At 41.6% G+C, this 27,078-nt stretch overlaps 1 protein-coding gene across 2 annotated transcripts in view; it reads right to left on the reverse strand.

Annotated features, from left to right (window-relative positions):
- Positions 1-27,078, reverse strand: part of mark4a (MAP/microtubule affinity-regulating kinase 4a) — a 57,013-nt gene that overhangs the window by 25,430 nt on the left and 4,505 nt on the right. For both annotated transcript variants that reach the window (XM_049591511.1, XM_049591512.1), the window contains exons 3-8: positions 24,438-24,635; positions 23,193-23,246; positions 13,720-13,768; positions 13,307-13,372; positions 220-290; positions 72-128 (exon numbers count right to left, since the gene is read on the reverse strand). In XM_049591511.1, coding sequence (XP_049447468.1) covers positions 72-128; positions 220-290; positions 13,307-13,372; positions 13,720-13,768; positions 23,193-23,246; positions 24,438-24,635 — 495 coding nt within the window. The remainder of the gene's footprint in view (positions 1-71; positions 129-219; positions 291-13,306; positions 13,373-13,719; positions 13,769-23,192; positions 23,247-24,437; positions 24,636-27,078) is intronic.

Consider the following 27,078-nt stretch of genomic DNA (forward strand, 5'->3'; position numbering starts at 1 on the left):
TCTTTAGCTAGTCTTGGACTAGCCTTAATCTGCCATCTCTAAAATCAGCCCAAAATATCTTCTGAGCTCACCTTCAAATCTCTGTGGACGATGTTCTTCGTGTGGCAGTAGTGGACAGCTGAAACAATCTGTGAACACAGGAGACGGACAAGCCTAATTACTGACAGGGCAATGTGAGGACTGGTACAATGTGGGTATCAAAAGGGGATGTGTTTGTACCTGTCGAAATTTGGCTCTGGCTTCAACCTCCTTCATTCTTCCATGAGACACGAGGTAGTCAAACACTTCACCTTGAGCAGCAGGAACAGATCAGTCAGGTCATAGAGGCAGAGGCATTAGAGCCATATTTGATTATATATTGCTGATGTGCACAATCAATTTCAATTACACCAGTTTAGTTGTTAATATTTATAAGGTACAAGTGCTGTCAAGGAGTCAACTTCAATTTTGTATTCCTCACGAGGACATTTGTCTTGTAGCCAGGGGAAACATATACTGTACACAGACTTGAAGGAACAGTTTGACATTTTGGGAAGTGTGCTTATTCACTTACATCAGAAAGCTGATAGCTCTCTCATAACTGTCCATTCAATCTGATGCTGCAGCTAGTTACCTTATCTTAGCATAAAGACAGCAGTCAGAGGAACAACAACTAGCCTGACTTTGTCTAAAGGTAACAAAATCTGACTAATTAGCATATCATATTGCTTTATTTACATGAGACAATGTCACTTTGAAAAAAACCCTTCTTCCTCCTTAAAATGAAAAGTAGCTGCTGTCAAAAGCCCAAATGACTAGGGAAGGGAATCCAGAACCGGTTCCTGTTAAGAACCGGTTCCAACTGGTTCAATTCATCAACATCATTAGCCTTTATGCTTAACCATTCACTTATCGATTCTTTTCATTATGCCGAATCTTTACGTCAATGATGCACGTCACGCTCGTCAGTCAGCAGCACGTTCAACAACAAAGACTTAATGGTGGAGAGACAGAAGCTGTCGAAAGCTTCACTTCACCAAAAAAGACTCTAACAGCACAACGTGCAATTTATGCAGCACCGTAATTACATGCAAGGACGGAAACACCACCAACATGCTGAAGCATTTGTCGTCACATGGCATTAAATATCAGAGTGCCATGTGTTCGACAATGTCTGATCAACAAGTGCAGCTGCAGCAAAGTCTCAGCAGAGAAATGCCAGCGATGGTACGTATGTCCTGTCCCATGTTAATGATAGCACAACGCATTCAATGACATGAAAACAAATACTGTACAAATATTCTTTTATTTGTTCCATTTTAGATGATAGTGGTGGACCAATTTCATATTTTATTTTTTTATTTACTTAGCACTTATCTCTTGCTTAGAATAGAAGCTCAATAAAATTTGTGTTGTTGACACCAAAAACCTGTAAGGTCTACTTTTTCTACACAGAAAATTCACAGGAGGAATCAATAAGGGAATTGATAAAGAATCGGATTGATAAGCAGAATCAATAATGGCACTGATATCAATAAAATCCTATCAATTCCCATCCCTACAAATGACATAGTTTCAATTAATTCATATATAAAAGATAACATGACATAACATCACTTTTGCTAAAATGTTACTGTTTGATAGAACTTGGGCCAGTTTGATCTGTGTTTAAATGTAAAATCCCACTGAGCAACTAATACCCCTTTTTGACAGTCATGGACTGGCTTAGCTTGGCTTGGTTTGGTTTGGGTCATCAGCCCAGTGCAGCAGGAATTTGCATTTCCATAACAATATGGCTACCTTCTGGAAGATGTGTCTTTAGCTGATGACGGCTTGTCTTGAGTGCTGACGCTTAAAAGCAGCGGGCTGAAGTCCCCTGTTATTTTTGCTGCATGAGTTTTTCCACAGCAGGGCAGGTAAAAGAAGTTTTCTTGTTGGAGCTGAGTTGTTTGCAGAGGTGCAGTAAGAGTCTGTTGTCTGTAGCTCTTCATCAACATCTCACTATGGCAGTTTCTGCTTTGACTTTCCTCCCTATTGTATTATTAGTCTGTTAATTAAGTGGTAAACACATTTAATTTCCTATATTTTTTACAATAAAAGTTTGTTATGGAACATTCATTGTGGAGTGGCAAAATAAGGAAATGTTGAGTTTTCGAATGGCGACTTCATACAAATTTTAATACAGATGATAGTGAACATGACAGAGTAAAATAAAGCAGACATCTAAAGTACAAACAGGGCGCAGGAGATAAACTGTGAGCTGAACACACAGAGACTTTTATAATTGCCTTTCTCTCTGGTCTCCTGCAGACCAGCGATGGGCAAAGCAGTTCTTTAGATGTTACTGAAGCACTAGAATCAGTTCATTAAAAAGATGCGTTCAAAAGTTTCGTTAACCGAATTGTTCAGTGCTTGGCAGGAGGAGCCCTGACTGTGTACTGTGTAGTCCGACTCACTGAACTGATACACAGCTGAGCTGCTGCTGTGTCTGCCTTGCACTGGTGAGTCTCATTACTGGCCAGCCTAATGTTTTAAGTTTGTTTATCTGGAAACTAAAGTCTGTTAAAACAATGGGGAGGTGTGTGATTGTGTTCATGTGGCTTGACTCCTGGCTACATTAGCCGTTAGCTTGGAGAAAACGGTCCCTAGGAAAGTGTATTGCTGAGAAGAAATTATTTGAAACAATCAGGGATCGGGGTTACGTCGTTTACCGAGTGATTCATTCACCGAGTGATTCGTCATGCGGTAGGCAGTCCCTCCATGCACCCTGGCTGCCCACGACTCAGGAGTGATTCATCGTTTGTACAGACCGAATCGGCAGTTCCACTCCCAGCCTACACGCTCGCTGCTGAATGAATCAGTTCTGGAAGTGATTCAGTTCAGTATGTTCACTCAACAGATTTGTTCTTTTGAACGATTCGTTTGCGAACAACACAACACTACTGCAGACAGAGGTGAGTAGAGTCTCACAACACACATAGCTTGTTTGAAGGGGAGAAGCGGGGTCCTTGAGGGCTTTCAGGGGGAGGCCCAGTTTTTGGACCTACTCTGGACATAGTCCATCTCTGGTGCAGCTCGGCGCGGCATGGCACTTCTAAACTGATAGTGGACACACAAATTGGCGCTGCATGGCTTGACTTGGCGCAACCAAAAGTGACAATGGAAATGGCCCATAGAGCCCCGGTAGCTGACGTCACGCAATCCTGGCATGCAACAGTCGAAATCAAAACAACACCATATTGGTAGGAAAGCGCACTGTTCAACTGACTGCCAAGCATAGGACAGCTAGCTGACAGCTAACTCGTCTGTTCTCCGGGCTGTATTCATATAAAAGTGAACATGGTGGACAGCTGTTGTGCCCCGGGGTGTCAGAACAGTCGACATGCAAAGAGGAGAGCGTTTTATCGAATCCCGAAAAATCTCGAAAGACAGCGAAGGTGGATTACTGTCATAAAACATGCCCGCAGCGAGCAGAGGAAAACGGAGCAGTGGGAGGCCACAGGCAAAAGATTCCGCTTGTGTAGTGATCACTTCATATCAGGTACAGAATCCAACACTCACTAACTTTAATGTTTATTTTACATGCTTTTACTGCGATTTCTAACCGTTTAATTTTTATAAAAGGCAAGTTTGACCTTTGAATTATGGTGTGGATATTGCGGAGCTTGTAAAGGGATGTTGCTCACTCAATGAGCAGCGCAAAACAAATGTGGGATAAGACAATTACTTGCATTATTTTATTACAGTTATATGTAAGGATGCTGATATGTCGTGTGTCATTGTTTTGCCATAGGTGTTACGACTGTTGACGTACGTTGTTTAAGTTCGTGTTTTTCCTGTGTGTATTGTGTTTTTCCGTGCATGTTGTCTCTCTGCTTGTATCTTCTGTATGCAAATAGGTGTGTGCCACAGCCCGGCAGGGATTGGTGGATTGAATCTGTCCTCGTTTGTGATTGGTTGCAGCTGAGGGTGTTCGTTTTTTAAAGGACCAAGATGGCAGTTGCCGTGTGCTAGCAGGCAGACCTCACCTTCCTCCTCTCTCAACCGGCAACACACATTGTCGTATTGTTGTATTGACGTATTGTCGTATTGTAGTGAAACAGCATTTTTGTATATATTGGACTGCCAATTTTGTTGCTAACCCTTTTTTGTCCTGTTTATTTAATTAGGGAGGTAAGATTTTTTTGTCATTTATTTCTTATTAGGTCTGCTGGCGTGCGCGCTTTCCTTCTCTGGGAAATATGACCACAGAGGATCTCCGCTTAGCCCTGCAAATAAAGGAGGTGGAGACCAAAAATAAACAGCTTGAAGTGCAAGCAATGCATCTCCGTATCAGGACTCTTGAGCTGGAAAGAGGAGCTCCTGTTGCCTCCACCCCAGTGTCTCCTAACCAAAGTTTTGTTTCTGCTCCTGCTTTTGACATCAGTAAGCACATCTTGTAATCTATCACTAGATTCTGTCATTGTTAGCAGGAGGGAAGCAAATTGTAGATGTCTGGATACTGCAATATTGGAAAATTGTCCACTCTGGCTGTCTCAATAGTCCTGAAAAGCACCCTGGGGGCATTGTAAGGCAGATATGTTTAACCGGTGAAGTTTTGCGATATATCGCTCAATTTCCAGGGCTTTAAAGTGTGAAGTGAACTCTGATGACCTGAAATCAGCACTGGCGCCATTAATTTTGATGGTTGAGGAAGGCCAGTGAAGATTTAAGTTGAGCCAGTAAGCACAGTGTTGCTGATTGGAAAGAGGCAAACAGTTTTAGATTGTACTTAGGTGAAGATCATACTGTATTTGTTTAAAAACTGTTTTGAAACTTTTTGGAAGTTACGCACACTACCGAATACGGAACTAGTGTGATTAAAAAATGTATAATGATATGAACAACTGGTAAAGACTAGAAACAGTTTTCTGAGTACATGTCTAAACAATTAAATTCAAGGGTTATCCATGGAAATACTAAACTACAAAGGAAAAGATCAAAGAGTTGCACAACTACCTCAACTTGAGATCATACACGGGCTAGCAACAGCAACGGTATTCCTCCTATTTTGTGAGGTGAACAAAGGGAAATAATGTGATTGAGTTGTATGCTTTTCTGAATCCAAGAACCACCGGTACTTGCTGCTCTAATAAAGTGGTGGACAGGTTGAACACTGAAGGACAAAGAGCTAAAATTGGGTAATTACAAAGTAGTACCAAGTTGCATTATTAATGGATTGGAAATCTTTGAATTTTCTGGCAAGCACTTCTACGAGCTTCCCAGTGTGTTTATCCAGAAAGAGATGCCTGTGTCTACAGACAACAATAGGGTATTCAGGGTATAGGGTATTTAGGGTATACACAAGGTATACAGATCCTTTGTATAAGAGGTGATGTTCACTTGTTAATTGGCACCAATGCCTCCAAGTTGATGGAACCTTGGGAGGTAATCAATAGTCATGAAGATGGACCATATGTTGTTAGAACTTTACAGGGGTGGGTGATTTATGGTCTATTACAAGGAAACAACAACAACAAGCAGAGAATGAGTGCCTACTCAGCAGTTACTGTTAGCCATTGTCGATAGAATAGAGAAATTGCTGACCACCAACTACAACTATGACTTCAATGAGCTAACCTCTACCAACCAACAGGAGATGTCAAGAGAGGAAAAAGTTTTTGGAAATGGTGGAAAGTAATGTTCAGTTTCAATAGGGGCACTATAAAATTAAACTGCCTTTTTGAAAGAGAAAATGTCACAATGCCAAACAACTTCTGTGTTGCCAACCAATGTAATGTAATTTTCCTCTGAGAAAGAAACTTAGGAGGGATGTAAGGTTTCATGATGAGACACACCAAACTGACGTTGATGAACTAGCGGCTACGGTAACCCCTTGCTGCGTCACCTCACTCCGCCGTGTCGCAGCCAGGAAGTGGCACATGAACACACCAAATCAACAGCAAGCAAGCACATAGGTTCTGTGCCTGCTTTAAAGATGGCTTCTTTTACTGTTCTGTTTATGGTAAAAGAAGCCATCTATGTGAAATTGGAAAATCCATCTCTCAACAGAGGAGGAGGTGTGCGACACAACCATGCAGACAGCTTATCTCTGTCTAGATGTAGCTTAATAGGTTCGCCTATCCCCCACCTATAATGCTGTCCTTTCATCTTTCCCCTGGAGATTTAACAGCTTAACCTCTAAAAACAATGGTCATTCACAAATGGCCTCCACAGACCACTGTTGCAGCAGGAGTTTCAACGGCCACTGTTGCAGCAGGAGTTTCAACGACTGTCATTGACACACCTTGGAGCACTAACGAACCAATGACATCAGTGGCTTTGTGAAGGCCTCCTCAGAGGTTAAATACTGGGGTTTCCACACCAGTTTGTCAGACTAGTTCCAGCCTAGTCAGACAGGCATAAACTGATGAAGCCTCTTGGATAAGAGGAGAAACGTCTTCTAAGACAAAACTAAGTCCAGTTGCGTTCGATCCAATTGCCTTGAGATCCTTAAAGAGGATGCGTCACTCTGCAGTTACACCTCCAAAACACTAGTGGGCAGCGGAGGTTTCTGTGAAGTGCTGTAAAGTTTAATTGATTAAAAACACACATTAAATATGGCTTAATAGAGACAATTTCAAACACAAACACAAATTGGCTTCACTATAACTCACAGCACTCACAGACAAACACTTGTGTTAATCCGGACACATTTTCCCCACAAATACAACACGCTAATGTTATTAGCACAAGCCTATGGCATTTTACACTGTATAAATTAGCTAAGGAACTAGCGATCTCCTCGTCTTCTCATATAAATCCAGGGACAACAGCAACATTTAACAAAGGTAACGGCACACAATTTGGCTCCATTACAACTCACAAAGTCACTTACGTCAACTGACAAAACAACAACTAGACACATTTTTTAAACAAATACAACATGCTAACATTATTAGCACAAGCCTATGGTATTTTACATTGTATTGATTAGCCTAGCGGCCAGTGATCTTTCCCTCTTCTCATATGAAGCCTGGATAAATCCCGAAGTATAAATCCCTGAAGGATAAATCACACACAAGACTTAAAATGCTATTTTAATGGATGCCTTACTGTCTTCACAATTTATTGTTGTGAATCTGTGAACTAAAAGTAAATACAAGTTCCGTTTCCACTGATGGAAATGGTGTCAGTATACAGTGACAGACAGGAGGTCTGCGTCACTGCGACATGTAGTTACAATTCTGGGGAGGTGCACATTAGGCTACGGCATAGGTTATGGTGTAGGCTCTACGTCGATGTGGAGCCTACGCTATAGGTACGGCGTCGATTCAACGCAGAACTATAAAATGCGTGTTAGACTAAAAAGAACCTTGCTAAAACTGAGTAAAAAAGAAAACAATTGCAGCTTGCAAACACTAGTGCTAATGGATCACCATTTTTGGATGCTCATATAGAAATGGAAGCTTTAAGAGCCTCACTAGGAAGGCAGAAGTTGTCCCTGGATAATCTCTCAGAAGCCTAGACATGAGTTATTTCCTTTCGTAAGTGAGAGAGATTCCACAATAGAATCACTGCATCAACATCTAGTAGACCAGAAGTTAAAAAGGACAGCACCATATATGACTGGATCTGACTCTGGAAGGAGAGTTTGGGGGACAACTAAATAGCAGCAATGCCAGAGGATATCGACACACACCCTCATCTTATCTAAAGACCAACACATCTCAAACTTTATTCTATGCCATTTTCATTAACAGCTTGGCCATGGGCAGAGAAATAATGTGGTCTCCACAGTAAGGAAAAATTGCTGGATTACAAACGCTAATTCTGCAGTACGGAAAATCACAGCAAAGTGTAACTTTTGCAGACGTTACAGAGGGGCAGACTTTGCCACAGAAAGAGAGTTGTTCCTCATCTTCCTTCTTTTTCTAATGTTGGTATAGATTATTTTCTTCCAGTTAATGTGAAAAGAGGTTGCAACATTGTGAGACAATACTGAGTAATTTTCACTTGCATGGCAATATGATTATCATGAGCATAAAAGATGGACAAAGGACGAAAGAAATGTCATGTCTGGAGATATTGCAATAGAGGATTCTATAGCACGATATGGATCATGGATTTTTGGAAGAATACTGAAAACCTTTCCTGATAAGAAAGCTACATTCTGTATGTCTAATGACAAAGGGCAATATGACTGACAGACCTGTGACTACAAGTCTTTTGTGTGAGGCTACAAATTAGGAACTGATACCAAATTTCTGTGTTGATGATAGGTTATGCAGTAAGTAACCTATGTTTAAATATGCTATATGTCATGAATTCGGGTTTTTGTTGTGCAGTTGCTTTACGGCTCCTTTAAATATTGTTTGAGAATTGCCAGAAACAATTAGGGACTGGTGTGTAGGAGTCAGGTGTAAGCACAGGTGGTTCTACCTGCTTGGCATTCCTGCCTGTCGCACCTCCGACGGTACCATTGTGCAGGCTGCAGGGTCATCAGCCAGGAGCCACCCTTCTCAGATGTTTCGCCCCATTATTCCTGGAAAATCTCAGGGTGGTGGGGCAGCGGTAGGGATGTCTCCCTACCACCCCCTGCAGCCTGCTTAGGATCCTTCCTTTCGCCATGCCTTGTCCTTCCTCCAGAGCCAGATCCTAAAGCTCCCTTGCTCTGCCTCCTCCACCAGATCTTGGAGGGCCCACTTCCTTTTGGGACCTGTGACTCCGAGAGTTTTGAGGAGCCGCTGTGTGGATGTTCCACTGAAGCCCCTGCACCCGACTTCCACTAAGAAAGTGAATGCTCTCCACCCAGCTTGCAAGCATGTGGCTGACAGTTGCGTGTACCTCTCCTTCTTTCTCTCATATGCAGCCTCCATCTCTTCTTCCCATGGGACGGTCAGCTCTACCATAATAACTGTTCTGGCAGGAACTGACCAGAGCACGATGTCTGGAGGTAGAGATGACATGGTGATCTCTGCAGGGAATTTCAGCTGGCGGTCGAAGTCGGCCGCTAACTGCCACTCGCCTCCTAGTGGTAGGAGGGACCACTCATTCTTGGTGCAGCGCTGCATTTCTCTCCCTTGCCTGACGAACTGGATCCACCTCTGGGTTGCAGGTGTGCTGGCCCTGTTTACTTCCAGCCTGCTGGCCTCCAGTGTCTAGCTTGCGCAAGACCTTGTCGTGCCGCCAGCTGTACCTGCCCTGTGACAATGCCGTCTTGCAGCCAGAGAGGATGTGCTTCAGGTTTGGGTTTGAGATGTTGCAGAGCTGGCAGGTTTCTTCTGAGCCATACCAGACGAGAAGGTTCCGGGGGCTAGGGAGCAGGTCGTAGGTCATCCTGATCCAGAAACTCAGTCTTGCCTGGGGTATCCTCCACATTTCAGCCCAAGTGATGGTCCTCATCTCTTTGGCCCTGTTCCCCATCCTAGGCCAGCTCTGCCCTGTTGTGTAAAACCAACAATTTCCTGATGTTTTAGCCGGTCTATGGCCTGCTTTGCTGCTTGGGTTGCATTCCACTTGCGTCCTGTTCGAACCTGGGGATTGGCAGTTTGGATAGCCGGGTCCAGTGAGTCTCTCAGCTCGAATAAGGGCCTCACCTTCTCCTTTTTGTACCCCAAGCTGACTGACTGGAATGGAAGCTGTAAGGCGATTCTCCCAAAGAGTACAGGCTGCGAGACTTGGTGGGCTTGATTTTTATACATATATTTCATTTGTGTTTAAATGTAATATCCTGCCAAGCCACCAAGTGGGGTATAGTACTGGCTGAGGCAGGCCAATGGAAATTTAAGTTAAGCCACTAAGCCCAGATGTTGCTGGTTGGGAAGAGAAAAACAGTTTTTGACTGTGCTCAAATAACTACTGTATGGCTGTATTTGTTTTAACAATGTTATGAAATTTTTTGAAAGTTGTGGACACTACCAAGTATGACAAAAGGCTTAGAAATTGACTTTTTTGTTAACCAGCCGCTGTCTTTGGTGGACTCCAAATTACCATGGTTTTTTTTATGGGCTAGTAATTGAAGCAAATCTAACAGCACTTACATATTTTTCAAGCATCTGGCTGGTGGCTGGTGCTAATTTCAAATCCCAATGATACTAGTAAGAAAAACAAGATGATATAAAGCACTGGTAAAGAGTGGAAATAGTTTTCTGGCTCTTTCGAGCCCACGTAGCAGCCAGTAGCAGCTGAAGTACAGGACTCAGTCACTACATTTAGTATATCTTGCAAAAGCCAATAACCATATTTCCCAAAATGTTGCACTATAATAATATATACTGTAAAACAAATACCAAAACACACCATACGAGCTCATGTAGAGATCCATTGGCAGAATAACATAAAACTTTAAGCACATTTAGCCATTGTCTAAATGTACGGAAGGATTTGTCTTATTTTGTCAGACGACATGTTCCAAGCTGTACTGATTCACACGAAACACATGATTCTGATTTACACAATAGTGACATTTATTTTGAGTCAAAAACTGACTACACCACATGTGAGTGTGTGTATGCACTACTGTTAAACTCACATACAGTATATCATTAATCAGCTTCCACCACATAAGGACATTTTGAATAAAAATATATGCTTTCAACAACTGAAAAGCTTTTCTGAATGAAGACGAAGAATGCCTTATGCCTTATTCATACCACACAATATCAGCCTGGTTATAGCCCAACACGGCATCATACGGTGTCAGCTGGGATAGTGAATGACAATGAGTGTCATACCCGTATCTTGTGTAAAGTGTCATTGGAGAAGACAACTGAGGCCACGTCTGAGACACTTCTTGACATTCTGACAGAAAGTCAAGCATGTTTGATTTTCTTTTTGTCTTTCATGACTTCTCCCTTCACACTGACCAACAGGGACTGTATGAAAATTACTGTGGTAAATGGTGGATGGTATAAAAAAGAAAGTCTATCTCCAATGTTATTCAGCCCCTCCAGGATGTTGTGATCACAACAATTAACGCAAATACAACCACTCCCTGTGAATTCTGCATGACCTTGCAATTTTGTCCAATCACCATAATAAATTTGACTATTTGAATCAGGTAAAAATTTCACTGTAGAGCTCTGTGCAGGGTATTGATTCACTCAGCCACTCTCTCTTTCTCTCTGTTTATCAAGAGACTCCTGCTGCCAGACTGGAGCTCCGAGCCTGGGAGGATTGAGAAACACATACAGTTAGAAGGCTAACCGTTAGCATCACATAGCCAACATTACCTTTTGGTTATTAACAGGTTTACCAACCTCGAGCAAGTCGAGCTGTATTTGTGTCAGTATGAGATTACTGGCTGTTTGTCAGATGTTGCCGAGAGGCTTCTCTCCAAGCGACACAATGATGAGCAGTGATGAGATCACATTGTGCTGTATTAACTTGTGCTAACTGGGCAGGAGGAGAGTGGCTCACAGAGACCTTCAGCGCTGCATCGAAAGGCATCGACACCTGATCATCACTGATCAGTACTGCTGCCCCCCCCCCCCCCACACACACACACACACATTCACAAATAGATTCTAATTCTGTGGGAAACACTGAATGCTCATAATAGTAGGCTTTGAATCTGAGATAGCGTCACAGTTTTTTTTTGCAGTTCTCACTTGCTCTTAAAATTTCATTGCAAATCAATTTTTATAAACATTTTAACATGCATTGCAATTTTTTTTAGAAAAGCTGCCCTGAAATCAGGTCATTTCAGGCCACAAATATCCAAAATACAGAGAGACTGGTTATTAAGAGTTTCTTTGGACCTTCCTATTGAAGCATATGTGTGAACTCTGCTCGAAGTTCAAACACACACATTTGCCCAGGTGTGGAAATGTTTTAAATAGTAGAAAGTAAATAATAGTAATAGTAAGGTAAGTTTTAGCAAGAATGCATGTGTGGGAAGTATGGAGCACATGATTGGATAAATGAGACTTGGATTATACTCCACAAGTTGTGTAAGATGCCTTGAGAGAGTTTTGCTGTTGTTAGATGCAGAGTCCTATGACTTTAATACAGCAAGAATTTTATCAGTTTTGTATTCTTTGTTCACTGTGATGGAAAAACAAAGTGTTCTTCAAAAATTCAAGGTGGGATATACAGGTTGTAAACAGAGGATGGAGAAGGCAACAATGAAAAGTCAAGTGAGAAACTGTAAGACAGACACCAGCGTGCAATGGTCTCATTAATAGTTGGTTCATGCTTATTTTTTGGGTAAAAACAAATATCTGTCATCAACGCACAAAGTTTGCGGGTCAACGTAATTCGAAATTTTGCCACACTGTTTACTCCTGTTGTGCATTATGTAATGTGCTCCATCAATGGCACAATCTTAATTACGACTTTAAAAGATAATTTATAGTTTCCTTGGGTTACAAGGGTTCTGCTCAAAACTGGTGGAAAGGAAGGCTGGTTCACTAGACAGCACCAAGGTTCTGAGAATCCCCAACGGAACTGGTTCAAGAACCAGAGCTCATTTAGCGTAAAAGGGGTATTAAAGTGAACATCATGTGTTCGGATGGCCAAAGAGTAAAGTAAGTATCTGGTGCAAACTCAGAAAAATTCAACCCTTCATTTTTGTTTTAAATCAGTGGAAAATGACAATAACAAGGGTGAAATAATTTATTAAGTCATATTCTACAGATTGGGAAGAGAGGATGGAGAAGGCAATGATGAAGAAGTAAAGTGAGGAGTCTTCAGACAAAATAGAGTGTGCAGCGGTCTCATTACTAGCTGTCCATGTTTGTTTTTTGGGCCAAAAAGTTTGCAGGTAATCAATATAATCTGTGTTTTTGCTGCAACTGTTTATTTCTGTTGTGCATTCTGCAACGCCCTTAGTTTATAACACATCCTTGATTACAATGGTTCTGTACAAAACTGGTGAAAACATGAGCTGGTTCGCTAGATAGTGCCAAGGTTCCAAGTAGGGTTGCAGTGATATACTGGTTTTAAGGTATACTGTGATATTAAGGTGATATTTTCTAAGACAGTTATACTGTGAAAATCTCATACCATTGCAACCCCAGTTCTAAGAATCCTTAATGTAATGAGTTCAGGAACCAGAACTAATTTGGTGGAAAAGGGGTATCTGAGAAATCAAATAAGTGTATTTACCAAAACGTCAATTTATTCCTTTAAATTATATTTCAGAAAAAAACCTCAAGGGCACCAGTGGTTTTCCACTGTGTTTCACCATGCATACAAATATAGGAACTTTACTATAAAAAGATCCAAATACTGATCACACACATAAGCACTGGCTGTTGGGGCTGCCTTTACAAGAGACAGTTCCACTAAATCTGCATCATTTGTACTCATAGTATCTCCTGGATGTGAAAGACGATGTACCCACCTCCACTGGCGTACTCCATGATTAGGTAAAGGGTCTTATCAGTCTCAATCACCTCGAACAGCTGCACTGTAGCCCAGAACAGAATCAGATTAGAATTAAATGTATATCAACAAATCCTACTCACATTATAAATAATAGCACAGCCGTCTGCCTTAATACCAAGGAACCCGCTGCTAATGCTGTGGGTTTTTTTTTGATCCATATGGCACTTCAGCTTTACAAAGTCCAACCTCATGACCTCTATATAAGCCCTTAGATGTTGTCTGTTACTGTTCGGTCAATGAATGCTCTAAAGCTTACTCAAAGCATTACACTTCCGTCTGGTCACACACATGGAAGCAAAACACACATGCATGGACACACACTTAGACACACATACCAAAAGTCCATTGACATGTGTGTATGTGCCTTACCTATGTTGGGGTGATTTAAGCCTTTCATTATTCGTACCTCCCGAAAGAGCTGAGAAGAAACAGAATGTTAATATGTTGATAATAATAGACATAATAACAACTTCCATTGCATCTGTTGCCTTAGAGTGTTCAACATTGGCTCTCCACACTTCTGTAGATCTGTACTCTAAAGATTAGCAATGATGGCATTGTGTTCTTGGCAAGGAATGCATTTACACTGTAGAGAACCATATGTTTAATCAATGAGCTCGTCTTTAGGTCCCAGGTCAGACTGTCAAGTGAAAATTGGTATGGCATTCTTAATTTTTTTTACTCATTTTAAGCTCTTGGGGATTTATTTCAACATCAGAAATAAGTACTATTACAACCTTTGTAATGAAACTTAATTTTTAATTTGAAGCTAAAATGTTCCTCTTGTAAACATACAATTTGAATGTCTTAATCTCCATTTTTTTCCACAAACAAAAATCCACTATATCTCAGCTGTAGATCGTCACCAAAATGGCATCAAATGTTTGAGACCAAAAACCAACCTGTCCACTAAATTTCCTGAAATGAGTTTGTGACATTCATGACAAACAAGGAGTGAAACTCATCAGGATGGTAAAAGTTAAGACTACTCTTGTGAATCCTTCAAGTCATTCTCTGTATTGTCAATAAGCAGATAGAGCCTTTAAACTGGTTAGACATTTGACATTTGACTTTGTTAACCAAATGCAAAGTTAAGCATTTTAAGCACCTGCAGAAAAATTTCGGTTGCATACACATGTGTCAAACATGAGATGGACTCAGTCACTCACTATAATATCACTACTATACCCCTAAATCTCTCCTATGACCAGGTTTTAGCTTGTGCTGGGTCACTGCAGCAGTGTGTGAGTGTTTTTTGTAACATTAACATAGGAAATTAACACACTGTAACCATAGGGACAGTATTAGCATATAAAAAGGAAACTTCATTGACTTTAGACACCTAAGTCTACTTCCAGGTGTTGGGGAGTACTACTGCTGGGGGTCATTTTTTTGATCTTTTTTTGAACTGTTCATTGTGAGTTTGAGAATTTTATATGAATGTAATGCTAAATTAGTGTAGTATTGTTTTAATACAGCAACTGAAAGATTACATTAAATGTCCCCATGCTCTGGTTGTATATCATATATCATACAGCACACTAAAATCAACCTGAAGGCCCTAACACACCAAGACGATAGTCAGTCGTCAGTCAATGTTGGGTCATTGGTGAGCGTCTGTTGCCCTAGTTGGTGCAGTGTGTCCCGCACTGTTGGTCTCTGTTGGCATTTTTCAGCCGATTCATCACGTTGAATTGGTGTCTCAGACAATGAATAAAATCACTCCGACTGGCAGTTCCGCTCAGCGCACGACCAGAAAAATGGAAGTGAGTAGTTAACAAAGAGCTTAAGTCAAGAAGAAGTGAGACCAAAACAAACTTGTTCCATAAAGTAAGAATATTTTTTCTTTAGCCATTGAGCTCTTCAATAGAAATGTTTCCTGATGGTTTGTGTTACTGTTTACTGGTGCACAGTAAATATGCTCTGTTCTTTCAACATTGTGTTGTTAATGTGCTAACCAACTAACTAGCATCAAGACGATGTTCTGGTTTTCCTTTTTGAATGATTATTACAGTCTAATGCCACCTGGTGGTATTTTCTCTCAAGCAGGCACAGAACGTATGTACTGTATGGCCATCAGCTGTGGTCTTTGTGGTATATTTATGTGCAACTTTTTGGCCGAGACAGGGCAACATCAGGGGATACAGGAGGGGGCCTTAGTTGCTGCCAGTTCTCTGAAGTCAGTTTGGTGTGTCTGGGCCTTAAGACACCCGAATCGATCGAGGCTGGACCAGGACAAGCAAAAAATTTAGACAATACTTTTGTCCTACAAATAACACTGTCACTTCTGTCTCTGATGTTAATCAAAATGAGAAAAAAATGTGAAAGTGACGGCAAGCAACCAAACCTCCACACCATTAAAAACAACAACAAATGGTCCACACACAAATGTAATGAATCTGCAGCCAAAAACAAGCATCTACTCTCTGTGAGCACTTCCTACTGCGTATGATGTGTCTACTCTGGAGGATAAATTTGTACACTGTGTCAGAGCAGAGCAGGGGATTAAATTTGAGCCCACTCTCCTGGTTTCATGCATATAAAAGTACACTTTTCTTAAAAAAAAAAAAAAAAAAAAAGTGATCACTAAAAACCAGTGACTCTCCTCCACATTGTCAACTCCAATTAGCAAAAAAAAAAAGATGGTCAATAAGCTTTGCTATCCTCTTTTATCAAATCCTATCCCTCTCCTTTTTTCCGACATGCCTCCCTCCATTACCTCCTCCTCCATTCAGTTCCACTAGCGGCCTTCTCCTCTAGCTGTGCCCCAACGTCACTGTTGCCATAGCGACCCAAGTATTAAGACCGGGCTCTTTCCCAGCTTCTCCAGCTGTGCTAGGGGGAATCTTGGGATACGTAGTGCTGAAGCGTCTCATCATCTAGGCGTCCCATTAATCCCCTGCTCGTCACGGCAGAGCTGAGCGCTCAGATACATCAAAACAATAAACAATCTCCTGGCAACATGTTCGACCCCAGTCGTCGTTAATGACCACAAATGAATAGCAATCCTACTATAAATCTTAAAAGGGATGGAGACACATGCACTGTGGCAACAAGGTTCCTGGCTTTGATTAAAAACAGAACAGATTGAAATTATTTGCATTGAAATGTAAGTTTCATCTTATACTATTAATAATCCAAGAGGCTACATCAGTTCATGCTTGTCTGACTAGGCTGGAACTAGTCTGACAAACTGGCATGTAAGCACCCAGGTATTTAACCTCTGGGGAGGTCTTCACAAGGCCAATAATGTCACTGGTTCGTTAGTGCTCCAATGGTGTGTCAACGACAGTTGTTGAAACTCCTGCTGCAACGCTGCAATTGGAGTCGTTAGAGTCACATCAGGCCATTTGTGAACGACCATTGTTTTTAGATGTTAAGTTGTTAAACCTCCTGGGCAAGGATGAAAGGACAGCATTATAGGTGGGGGATAGGTGGTGTCGCAGACCTCCTCCTCTATTGAGAGATGGCTTTTCCAATTTCACATAGATGGCTTCTTTTACACCTCTTTCAAACCATCTGTCTTCTCTGTTCAAAATGTGCACATTGCTGTCTTGGAAGGAGTGTACTTTCTCCTTGAGGTGTAGATAGACAGATGAGTCTTGCCCTAGCAGGAGTTTCAACGACTGTCGTTGACACACCATTGGAGCACTAACGAACCAGTGACATCATTGGCCTTGTGAAGACCTCCCCAGAGGTTAAATACCTGGGTGCTTCCACACCAGTTTGTCAGACTAGTTCCAGCCTAGTCAGACAAGCATGAACTCATGAAGCCTCTTTTATAAGAGGTGAAACATCTTCTAAGACAAAACCAAGTTCAGTTGCGTTCGATTCAATTGCCTTGAGATAACTATGACCTGGATGAATGAGAATATCCACAGGCATGTACTTGTTGGTTCTTTTCTGCACATGCTTTGGTCTTGTAAGGATGTCTTGTAAAGATCTCTTTTTTGGAATTTAGTTTGCTCTGCCCTAGCAAAAATGATTGATTGCCAAGTACCATGCACTAGGGCTGTAGTCAACCAAAGAAAATCTTGGTCGACTGAAGTCATACATTATATTCAACTAATTGATTAGTCGTGGAGAAAAAAAAGCTGCACATTATTTTTTAACTTCTGCGGTGATGTGTCTGTGTCACTCTGCAGTTACACCTTCAAAACGCTAGTCAGCGGTGGAGGACTGTGTTAAGTGCTGTAAAGTTTAGTTGATTCAAAACACACATTAAATATGGCTTAATAGAGACAATTTCAAACACAAGTACGCAAATTGGCTTCACTATAAATCGCAGCATTGACAGACAAACACTTCCCCCACCAATACAACATGCTAACGTTATTAGCACAAGTCTATGGCATTTTACATTGTTGTGGTTTGCAATCTTTCCCTCTTCTCATATAAAACCAGGGACAACAGCAACATTTAACAAAGGTAACGGCACATAATTTGGCTCCATTACAACTCACAAGATTCACCAACAAAACAACTGTCTTATACTAAACACGTTTTCCAAGCAAATACAACACGCTAACGTTATTAGCGCCAGCCAGTGGCATTTTACATTGCATAAATTAGCCTAGCGACGAGCGGAGATTTCCTCTGCTCATACGAAACCAGGATAAATCCCGAAGTAGAAATCCCTAAAGGATAGATCACACACAAGAATTAAAATGCTATTTTAGTGGAGGCCACTGTTGCCAACTCCTCAGTAAGAAAAGTAGCTATTGGCTGTCCTAAAAGTCGCTAGAAGTCACTAAATGACGTCATCGCCTAATTTGCATAATTGTACATATGCATGTAATTGTAATGGCTGCTGTAGGAGAGAGGAATAACGTCGTGGGAGAGACAAAAACTGAGTTAAAAAACACCCTGAATATGTTTAGAACTACAAATGAACCTTCTTTCAGTGATTTATATTAGACAAAGAAAATTTTACATTTACATCCTGCCCTGACTGTAAACCAGGTCGGGATCAACCAGCAGTGGTTCCGCGCATGCCCGATTCATTTGCAGTCTGGACGTGGAGGGGCTAACATCTCCTGTTCTGACTGCTGCTGGGAGGGAGGACTGGGCCGTCTGTGAGTGCTTTGGGGCGAGAGAAAAGCCCACGGCAGCATCCGCTGCTCGTTGAGAAGAAGAATGATACATGCTCTCACAACAGAGTCTCCAGAAGTCTTCAATAACATCAGAAAAAGTCACTAGATTTGTCGCTAGTTGCTTTTTTGAAAAAGAGTCGCCAGAGGGGTCTGAAAAGTCGCTAAATATAGCGACAAAGTCGCTAAGTTGGCAACACTGGTGGAGGCCTTACTATCTTCACAATTTCTTGTTTCTTATCTGTGAAATACAAGTAAATACAAGCTTTGTTTCCACTGAGGAAAATGGTTTCAGCTTACAGAAACTGACAGGAGGTCTGCGTCACCGCAACACTGAGCATTAGGATGGGCGAATTCAATGTTGTGTAAAGAAAGGTTTTTCAAAACACCCCCATTTTCCCAGGTAACTTAGCCTGTCCCTCCTGCTGCAAGAAATGATGGATTAATCTTGAAAAGCTATTGATGTGAGACTTTTCTCCTTATGAAAGTAACACGGTGATTATTTGACCAATGAGAATTTGGTCAGACGAGAGCATATCGACCAAATAATCGACCAGGAGACTACAGCCCTACCATGCACCCCTACTGCTTTTGCTCTTTAATGAATTGTCTTTGTTAAATATTTCACAACATCAAAAACACATTAGTAGCTGGTTTAGCTGCAGCAAAAAAAATGCTGGCTCTGCATTGGAGTCATCCACATATTTTCACAAAATCCCATTGGTTAAGTGCTTATATTGGTGCTGTTAATATGGAACTTCAAGAAGCTAGGAGGCATGGTGCTAAAGAAAATACTATTTAATTGCCGATGAGCGAGAATTTATGAAACGTGTTTCATGACGTCCTTTTAAGATGATAATGGTTGATTTGTGGTAATAATTTTGACACACATTTTCCCCCTGAGGTGAATTCTGCCTCTGTTTTTATTTAGGAGCTTTAATAGGCCCCACTGCGATTGCAACTGTGATGTCAATAAGTGCGCAACCCTAAAAATACTTTTTTTCCCTTTTTTTCCACGACACCCATGCTCTTCTTGAATTACATAGAAACCTAATCCATTCATTTTGTTTAATTTGGTTTGTAGTTTTTTTTACCGTAATGCTTTGTTTCAACACGTATCTTGCTTTCATTACCTTTGCATATCTTAGACTCAATAAAAATTTGATCACAAAAAGAGAGGCCAGTCCTGTCGATCTCCCCGTGTAATTTGCTATTTCCTCTTAACGGATGTAGAGGTTTGATTTTTTTCAGCTGTTATTTTACTTCCGTCTTCCTCCCCCACTTTTAACCCACTCCTATACATCTCCCTCTTTCCTTCTCCCCTCTACATACATTACAGTCTAGATTATGCTAATATGGGCTCTTTCATGTTTTCAGTACTAAGGATTTTCTCTAGCCCACGGGTATGTAAAGACGCCTGCTATCATCACTGGCCAATTGTAGACTATTGTCGATAATCAGTGGCCAATCCTTCACCTCTCTCCTCAGTCCTGTCCTAAATGTTGCACCATTGTCTCTTACAGCAGCCAGTCCGGCCCAAGAAAAGCAGCATTCAGGAAGACAGAAATTGGGATTACAGTTCCTGCAAAGCATCTAATGCTCTGGCCACGTATGGCACAGATATTTATTTTCTTTTATGATATAAGCACTATAAACAAGATGAGTCAAAGTATCAGTATTGGGAAGTCAGTGATCAAAGGGACAACAGATTGCTATGGGAAAAGAAAAGAGTGAGAACTTTTACACCAATCAGCCAAAACTTTAAAACCACTGGCTGGTGAAGTGAATAACATTGATCATTTAATTACAATGCGATGTTCTGCTGGGAAACCTTGGGTCCTGGCAGTCACGTGGGTACCTCCTGAAACACTTCACCCATCCAAACACTGTTACAGACCATGAACCCCTTATGGCAACACACTACCCAAAGGCAGTGTCCCCACCTGAAGGACAAAACACCTTGTCACACCATAAAAACTGATCAGGAATGGCCTGAGAACATGACAGAGCACAAGGCATCCACCTGGCCTCCAAATTCTCCAGATTCTAATCTGATCAAGCATCTGCTGGATGTGTTGGCACCCCACCTAATAACTCGACTTTAAGGGTCCACCGCCAGTGTCCTGGTGCCAGACACCACAGGACACCCCCAGAGGTCCTGTGTCCATGCCTTGACAGGTCAGAGCCAAGTCTGTTACAAGGAGGTCTCATGGATCCGGGGTGCCTCTGGGGTACCGGCATGTCCGACAAATGCTTGATCAGATTAGAATCTCGGGACTTTGGGACCAGGTCAATGACTTGAGCTCGTTGTCACATTCCACCATGGGTGGAGCATGTCAGGTAAATTAATAGTCCCTTTATTCCAAAAGTCGTAAAGAAAGCAAGGGAAGAACATTTAATAAAGCCCTGGAGGGCAGGAGTGGATGAACCCGGTTAAAGAGTACCCGCCGAGTGAGAACGCCCACAAGGAGGCAGGGATCATTTCATTGGTCAACAATAAACCTGGCATTCTATTGGTCTGGGGATTTTGACAGGGTTGTTGCACAAAAAAATCCAAGCACAAGGCAGAAATCTGAAAGCAGAAATTCCATGAGCGCACTGAAGCAGCTTGAGCGCGAGGAGAAGAGCTGAAGCTGGAGCAGGAAATCTGTGCGAGCAACATTGTATCTGAGTGTGAGCACACAGTTTGAGCAGAAACAGAGTAGATCTAAGTGCAAGCAGAGGCTATTTGAGTGCGAGGGCAGGGTTTAAGGGACAATATTATAAAATCTGAACGTGAAATCAATAAAGAATGCTCTCAAATTGATATATCACTCTCTTGAATAAAGATAGGAAAAAAGTTCCATAGTGTGAGACGGTTTGATGTGGTTAGGAGATAAGATAGAGATATCTGAGCATGTGATCAGCTCATGATCAACTAGCCTCTGTGTCAGCCATGTAAAGTCTAAGGTATGAGCCATTAGAGTCACCTGGCAAATCTGCAAGCTCATGTTTTATTTGGTCTGGCAGATCCCCCTGATCCCCATCCGGTTCAGGCAGATTTCCAGCGCACCTGACTCATTGTGGGCCAATCACAACCGTTCATGTAATATGTAATTTGATTTGATGATTGACAACTTGCCGTGCCTCGCACTTAATGCAAAATAAGTGATGATGTCATTTTTGGCTTGCACACCCTCGTGCTGAGGACACTACAGGGAGTTTAAACCTAGCTTAGTAAAGTGGAAAGCTGTTGAGGCATTTTCTTAAAAGACATAGACTTTGAGGACGTCTGCAGCTAGTGTGGAACTTTTTGTTGAAGAACTTTTTTTTCAAATTCTGATGACAAAACCAACAACACATTCACAAAGATACTGATGCTACAACATCACAGCTCATCTCAGCACACTGTAATCTGTTTACATTAGTCTGATACTCAGTGCTACATCAAATGTTTCGTTGCTCAAATTGGTTATAGGTCTACCCAATTGTGTCCAGATGAATTTTGGTCTACACCCACTAATAACCAAAATTAAACTGAGAGGTTCCAGACTAAAAGCCCAGACCGCCTGCTGTGACGTCTGATGTCACCATGTCTCGACACGTTGCACATGAACACACCACAAAGACTATAGCCAACTGCGTGAAAGGAAATAACTTTCCACACCAGTAGATAGCGGTCGACTGGAATCATTATTCAAAAAGAAAAAATGCAAGACCGTCTTGATGCTAGTTAGCCAGTGAGCACATTAACAACACAATCCGATGTTGAAAGAGCAGCACATATTTACCATGTCGCAGTGAACAATAACACAAACCTTCAGGAAACATTGCGGGCCACACCGCACCAACTAGGGTGACAGACACACACCGACAGTCTAACACTGACCAACGGTTGACTGTCGGCTTGGTGTGTCAGCACCTTAACTCGAATTTTTGAGCTGGCCTAGAAATGCCAGGTTACCAGTCCAGGTCTCCAGATATCTACCATTCCAGCTCCTGAATCTATATCAAGTGTACGTCAGCGCCATGCTGAGGTTGTCCTTGATAGCTTGTGAAACCAAAGTGTCCACTGTTCCGCCTCTGACCTTCATGCACAACAAACCTCGAGAATCCACCATTCAGGCTCAACACTCAAAATGCTGAGCAGCAGGAAAAAAGAGGCCAGTCCATCAAAAGCCCTCCTTGTGACATACACCTAAGCTTTTCTAAAGATACCTCTCACAAGGTAATGGCCACTAAACATCACTTACCACAAAACAGCTACAACGGCATCACGCTTTTCTTTGTTAACAGCAATGTGTGTTTGAGGAAGACAAATTAAGAACACAAACACAAAAAATAGGATGGGTTGGGTGACCGCTCTTTCCGAGATGAGTCACCCCCCTCTCAGGGCAGTGATTAGCCCAGAGAGAGACGAGAGATGGTCTCTGGAGCAGAGGTCTCCTCTCACTCCCATTCACTCCCTAGCACCTGCCAAACAGCATCACATCCCACAAGCCCTCTCTCTATCAGCTGCTCTCTCATTCCTGACCCCTCTGAGGAGGAAACAGCTGAGGATAAACCTGAGCCTCTTCAAGTCCCTAACGGCATGTCAGTATTTGGTTGAATTACATGAATGTGACCAAACCATCCCCATTTCTGATGCCTGACTGCTGCTCATGAAGGCAGATAGTATTAGACAATGTAGCATGTGTTTCTGTTTTGTACCTGAGGACAAGATACACATATTCTTCAACAAATGATCCATCAGTATAAAGAGGAAAAACTCACCTTCTGTAGGCTGGTTGGGTTCAACTGAGTTTTATCGATGATTTTTATTGCAACCTGGAAGCAACATCAAGGAATTTTTTGATGAGGAAAACATAATGACTTCACTATTAGAATTATCTTTGCTTATAATAGCCTCCATTCATGATGCCTTTCCGACTGATGACACCCCCAGCTCAGTGCAATACAAATAATGTCTATGTTTGTGTTCAATCAAGCTATTTTTTATGAAGTGTTTGTACACTGCAGCTAATGGCTTATTAAAGCTTTAGATCAGTCATAAGTCATTTATAAAAAAGCAAATTTTGTTGTAAAAGACCTTGTTTTCCAGTGTTCCTCTTTTCTATTTGGTAATAATGCAGTTATAAATTTTGGTAATCCATCATGATGAAGGTACATGGACATAAAGTCCAACCAGTCAAAAGTTTGTTGTTTTCACAACCTAGCATCTCAAAAGTCGTTATTAAAGGTTTACAAGCTTTATTAAATGACTTACTAAACATTAAAAAAGCAATTACTTACAACACGTAAAGCTTCTCTAAAGCAGTGGTTCCCAACTGGTGGTTCACGGTCCAAAAGTGGGTCGCAGGCCCATTCTGAATGGACCACAACTGACTTAGAAACGTGTATCGTTTGCAAAAAAACACACTTTATTTTGAAGTGCATTGAATTTCAGGCTCAGACCTTTTATTTTGAAGTGTTTTTTCCTTCTGTAGAGTTAGAGAATATCTGACAGCTACCTAAAAGAACTAGCTCAACGACATGATGAAATTCAACTGTGACGATGACTATATTAAATTGTGTGGACCTTGAACTAATGCCTGAGGAGAAATCTGGACCCTGCAGCTGGACCAGTTGGGAACCACTGCTTTAAAGTGTACCTTATTACAAATTGGTACCCATTTATGCGTTCATTCAGTATTTCTCAAAGCTAACAGGATGTCTTGAAAGAATATAAATCACTAGCAGTTGTATTTTGACTTAAAAAAAAGATGTTGACCAAAAAAATTTATAAGGGGATTCAATTTAGAGGTAACATTTATTTTTATAAGATTTACTTCTTTACAGACTATGATGGTACAAACTATGATGTTGCAAACTCAGTACTGGGCCAAATCACATCTTCATGACAGCAGCAACATCAACTAACTATTGCTGTTCCTCACCCTGCAAGCATCAACCATCATTCACCCATCCATCTCCTTCCTCCCTCCTCCAACCATAAACCTCTGCTGTCCCATGTCTTACCTCCTTGCCCGTCAGGATGTGGCGGGCCAGCTTGACCTTCGCAAAGTTTCCCTTGCCGATGGTCTTGAGCAGACGGTAGTTGCCGATGTGCGGCTGCTCATCTGAGCAGGAGGCGATGGAGTTCCTGCACCGGGCACCCAGTGAGCGGCTGGACTGGCTGGTGGTCTTGTCAGAGCGGCTGGCCCCCAGCGACACATGCTGGAAGAAAAGAAAAGGAGGCTGTAGCAGGGTGGGTTTTTAAGACAGGCGAGAAGGGTGGTCGGGGTGGTCAATCACTGTGCCAACACCAATATCATATCAAGCAGGCTGCCAAAGCACCTCCAGGACTGCCTATATGGTGTACACACGGAGCGCTGATGGTCTCCAGAAACTAAATGATCTGGTGAGTTCCTTCTCTCATTGCGAGATTGTTATGAAGTCTGCTCACGAAAGAATATGGAGACAATATGCTGTTTTAAGGTCCAGGGAACTCCCTGTCACAGTGTGTTATCACTCGCACTGAGTATCTATTTTTGGAATTCACTGAGCAGCTATTAGATTCAAACATGATTGTGTATCACTTAAAGGTGAAATGTGTAAGATATAGGGGGATTTGGTGGTGTCTAGCGGTGAATTGCAAATTGCAACCAGCTAAAACTTCTCCCAGTTAGAATTCCTTCAATGTTCATTGTTCAGGAGGTTTTAACTGGAAGCCAAATTATTCACAGAGGTCTCTTAATTTCCAAACACAATGGACCAGGTGATTAAAACCAGTGGAAACACAGAATAAAGCAGTTTCATGTTACAAATCAGTGTATCTCCAACACTGTTCAGCATCTCAGAGAAATGAAGCCCACCCATAACATGCTATTCTGTGCTCACTCCTTTTCTCTCAACAGTAATTGTGTGCCCACCTTTTTCTGATCCGGACGTTCAGGAGGTTTTTACCATGTGCTGAATTATCCACAGAGGTCTCTTCCCTTCCGAAACAAACAGAACCGGTGATTTAAACTGGTAAAAACACTGAATAACACAGTTTCACATTGCAAATTCCAGGTATTTCTGATGCAGTTTGGCATGTTGCTGTGGGCAGCTAGTCCAGCACGTGCTAATGTGTCATCAATTTTTTTCTCTCCAGACGTTCAGGAGGTTTCAGGCAGAAGCCAAATTATCTACAGAGGTCTCTTCCTCTCCAAAACAAATGGACCAGGTGATTTAAAATGGTAAAAACACTGAATAAAGCAGTTTCACATTACAAATCAGTCTAACTCCAGTGCTGCTCATTGCCGTTGGGCTACTACGGTGGCCAATGCAAACGAGTCTTAAACCGGACTTTTAAAATACATGTACATGTATACTGCCAGATATTAATACATACTTTCAACATATTGTACCACAGTAACCAGAACTATAATATTATTACTTTCAATAATGTTGTTGTAAGCTACTGTCATTACCTGCATCTCTCTCTCTCTCTCTCTCTCTCTCTCTCGCTCTCTCTCTCTCTCTCTCTCTGTGTGTCTCATTGTGTCATGTGGATTGCTGTTAATTTGTTATGCTGATCTGTTCTGTACGACATCTATTGCACACCTGTCCGTCCTGGAAGAGGGATCCCTCCTCAGTTGCTCTTCCTGAGGTTTCTACCGTTTTTTTTCCCCGTTAAAGGGGTTTTTTTGGGGAGTTTTTCCTTATCCACTGCGAGGGTCATAAGGACAGAGGGATGTCGTATGCTGTAAAGCCCTGTGAGGCAAATTGTGATTTGTGATATTGGGCTGTATAAATAAAATTGATTGATTGATTGATTGAATTGATTGAAACTGAATTTGTCAAAGTAGGACTAACACACCCAGATAATGTAAAATCAAATTAAAAATTCAAATTACTCCTGCATGTATACAGTCAATCCAGCTCAAACTGGCCAAGGCGCTCTGCGCATCCTCCACAGTTTCCGCCCCAGGCTTTGACATGGGAAGTAGAATAGCATTAAATGTGTAACAGAAAAAGAAGCTGGTAACAAAGTGGCGAAATCTACACCCAGTGCCGTGCATTTTTGGACAGACGAAAAGACACAGTTTGTGCTGTGTCACCTGAAAATGTTAAATAAAATATCTCAAAATACATGGATGGGAGGAAAACACAGAACAGCGACTGTTTGGCTTGTAACGTAATAGGTCAACCAGAAAAAAGTCCAATACTAACAAGCTGAAAGCGGACTTTTCACTGCCTATCATAGTGGAGCCAGACGTACTTTGGTGAATACATCGATTGCCCTCCCATGCTTGTATACTGGGACAAGGACAGTATTTCATTATATGGCCTAGTTGAGCTATAACCGTAGCTCCACTTAACTGTTCATGTAAACTTAGTGAGTGTTTGTTTTGTCCATTCTAGGCTACTGTAGAAACAGGGCTGTGCAATTTGGTGATCTCCCTATGTAGCTATAAACATCTCATTCTAAGGAGAGGTGAACACAACAATTCATATTTTCAGGTCATAATAAACTAAAGAAAACATAGGCCTACATATGATATTTTATTCCATGGATCCGTTTCACAAAGCAGGTTTAGTGAAAACTCAGAGTCTGTTAACCCTGAAATGAGGGGAAACTCTGAGTTTTCCATTTCAAAAAGGGAGGTAACTCAAACCAGAGAAAGAGGGGTAA

Source organism: Epinephelus fuscoguttatus, linkage group LG12 (assembly GCF_011397635.1).
Source record: "Epinephelus fuscoguttatus linkage group LG12, E.fuscoguttatus.final_Chr_v1".
Lineage (NCBI taxonomy): Eukaryota > Metazoa > Chordata > Actinopteri > Perciformes > Serranidae > Epinephelus > Epinephelus fuscoguttatus.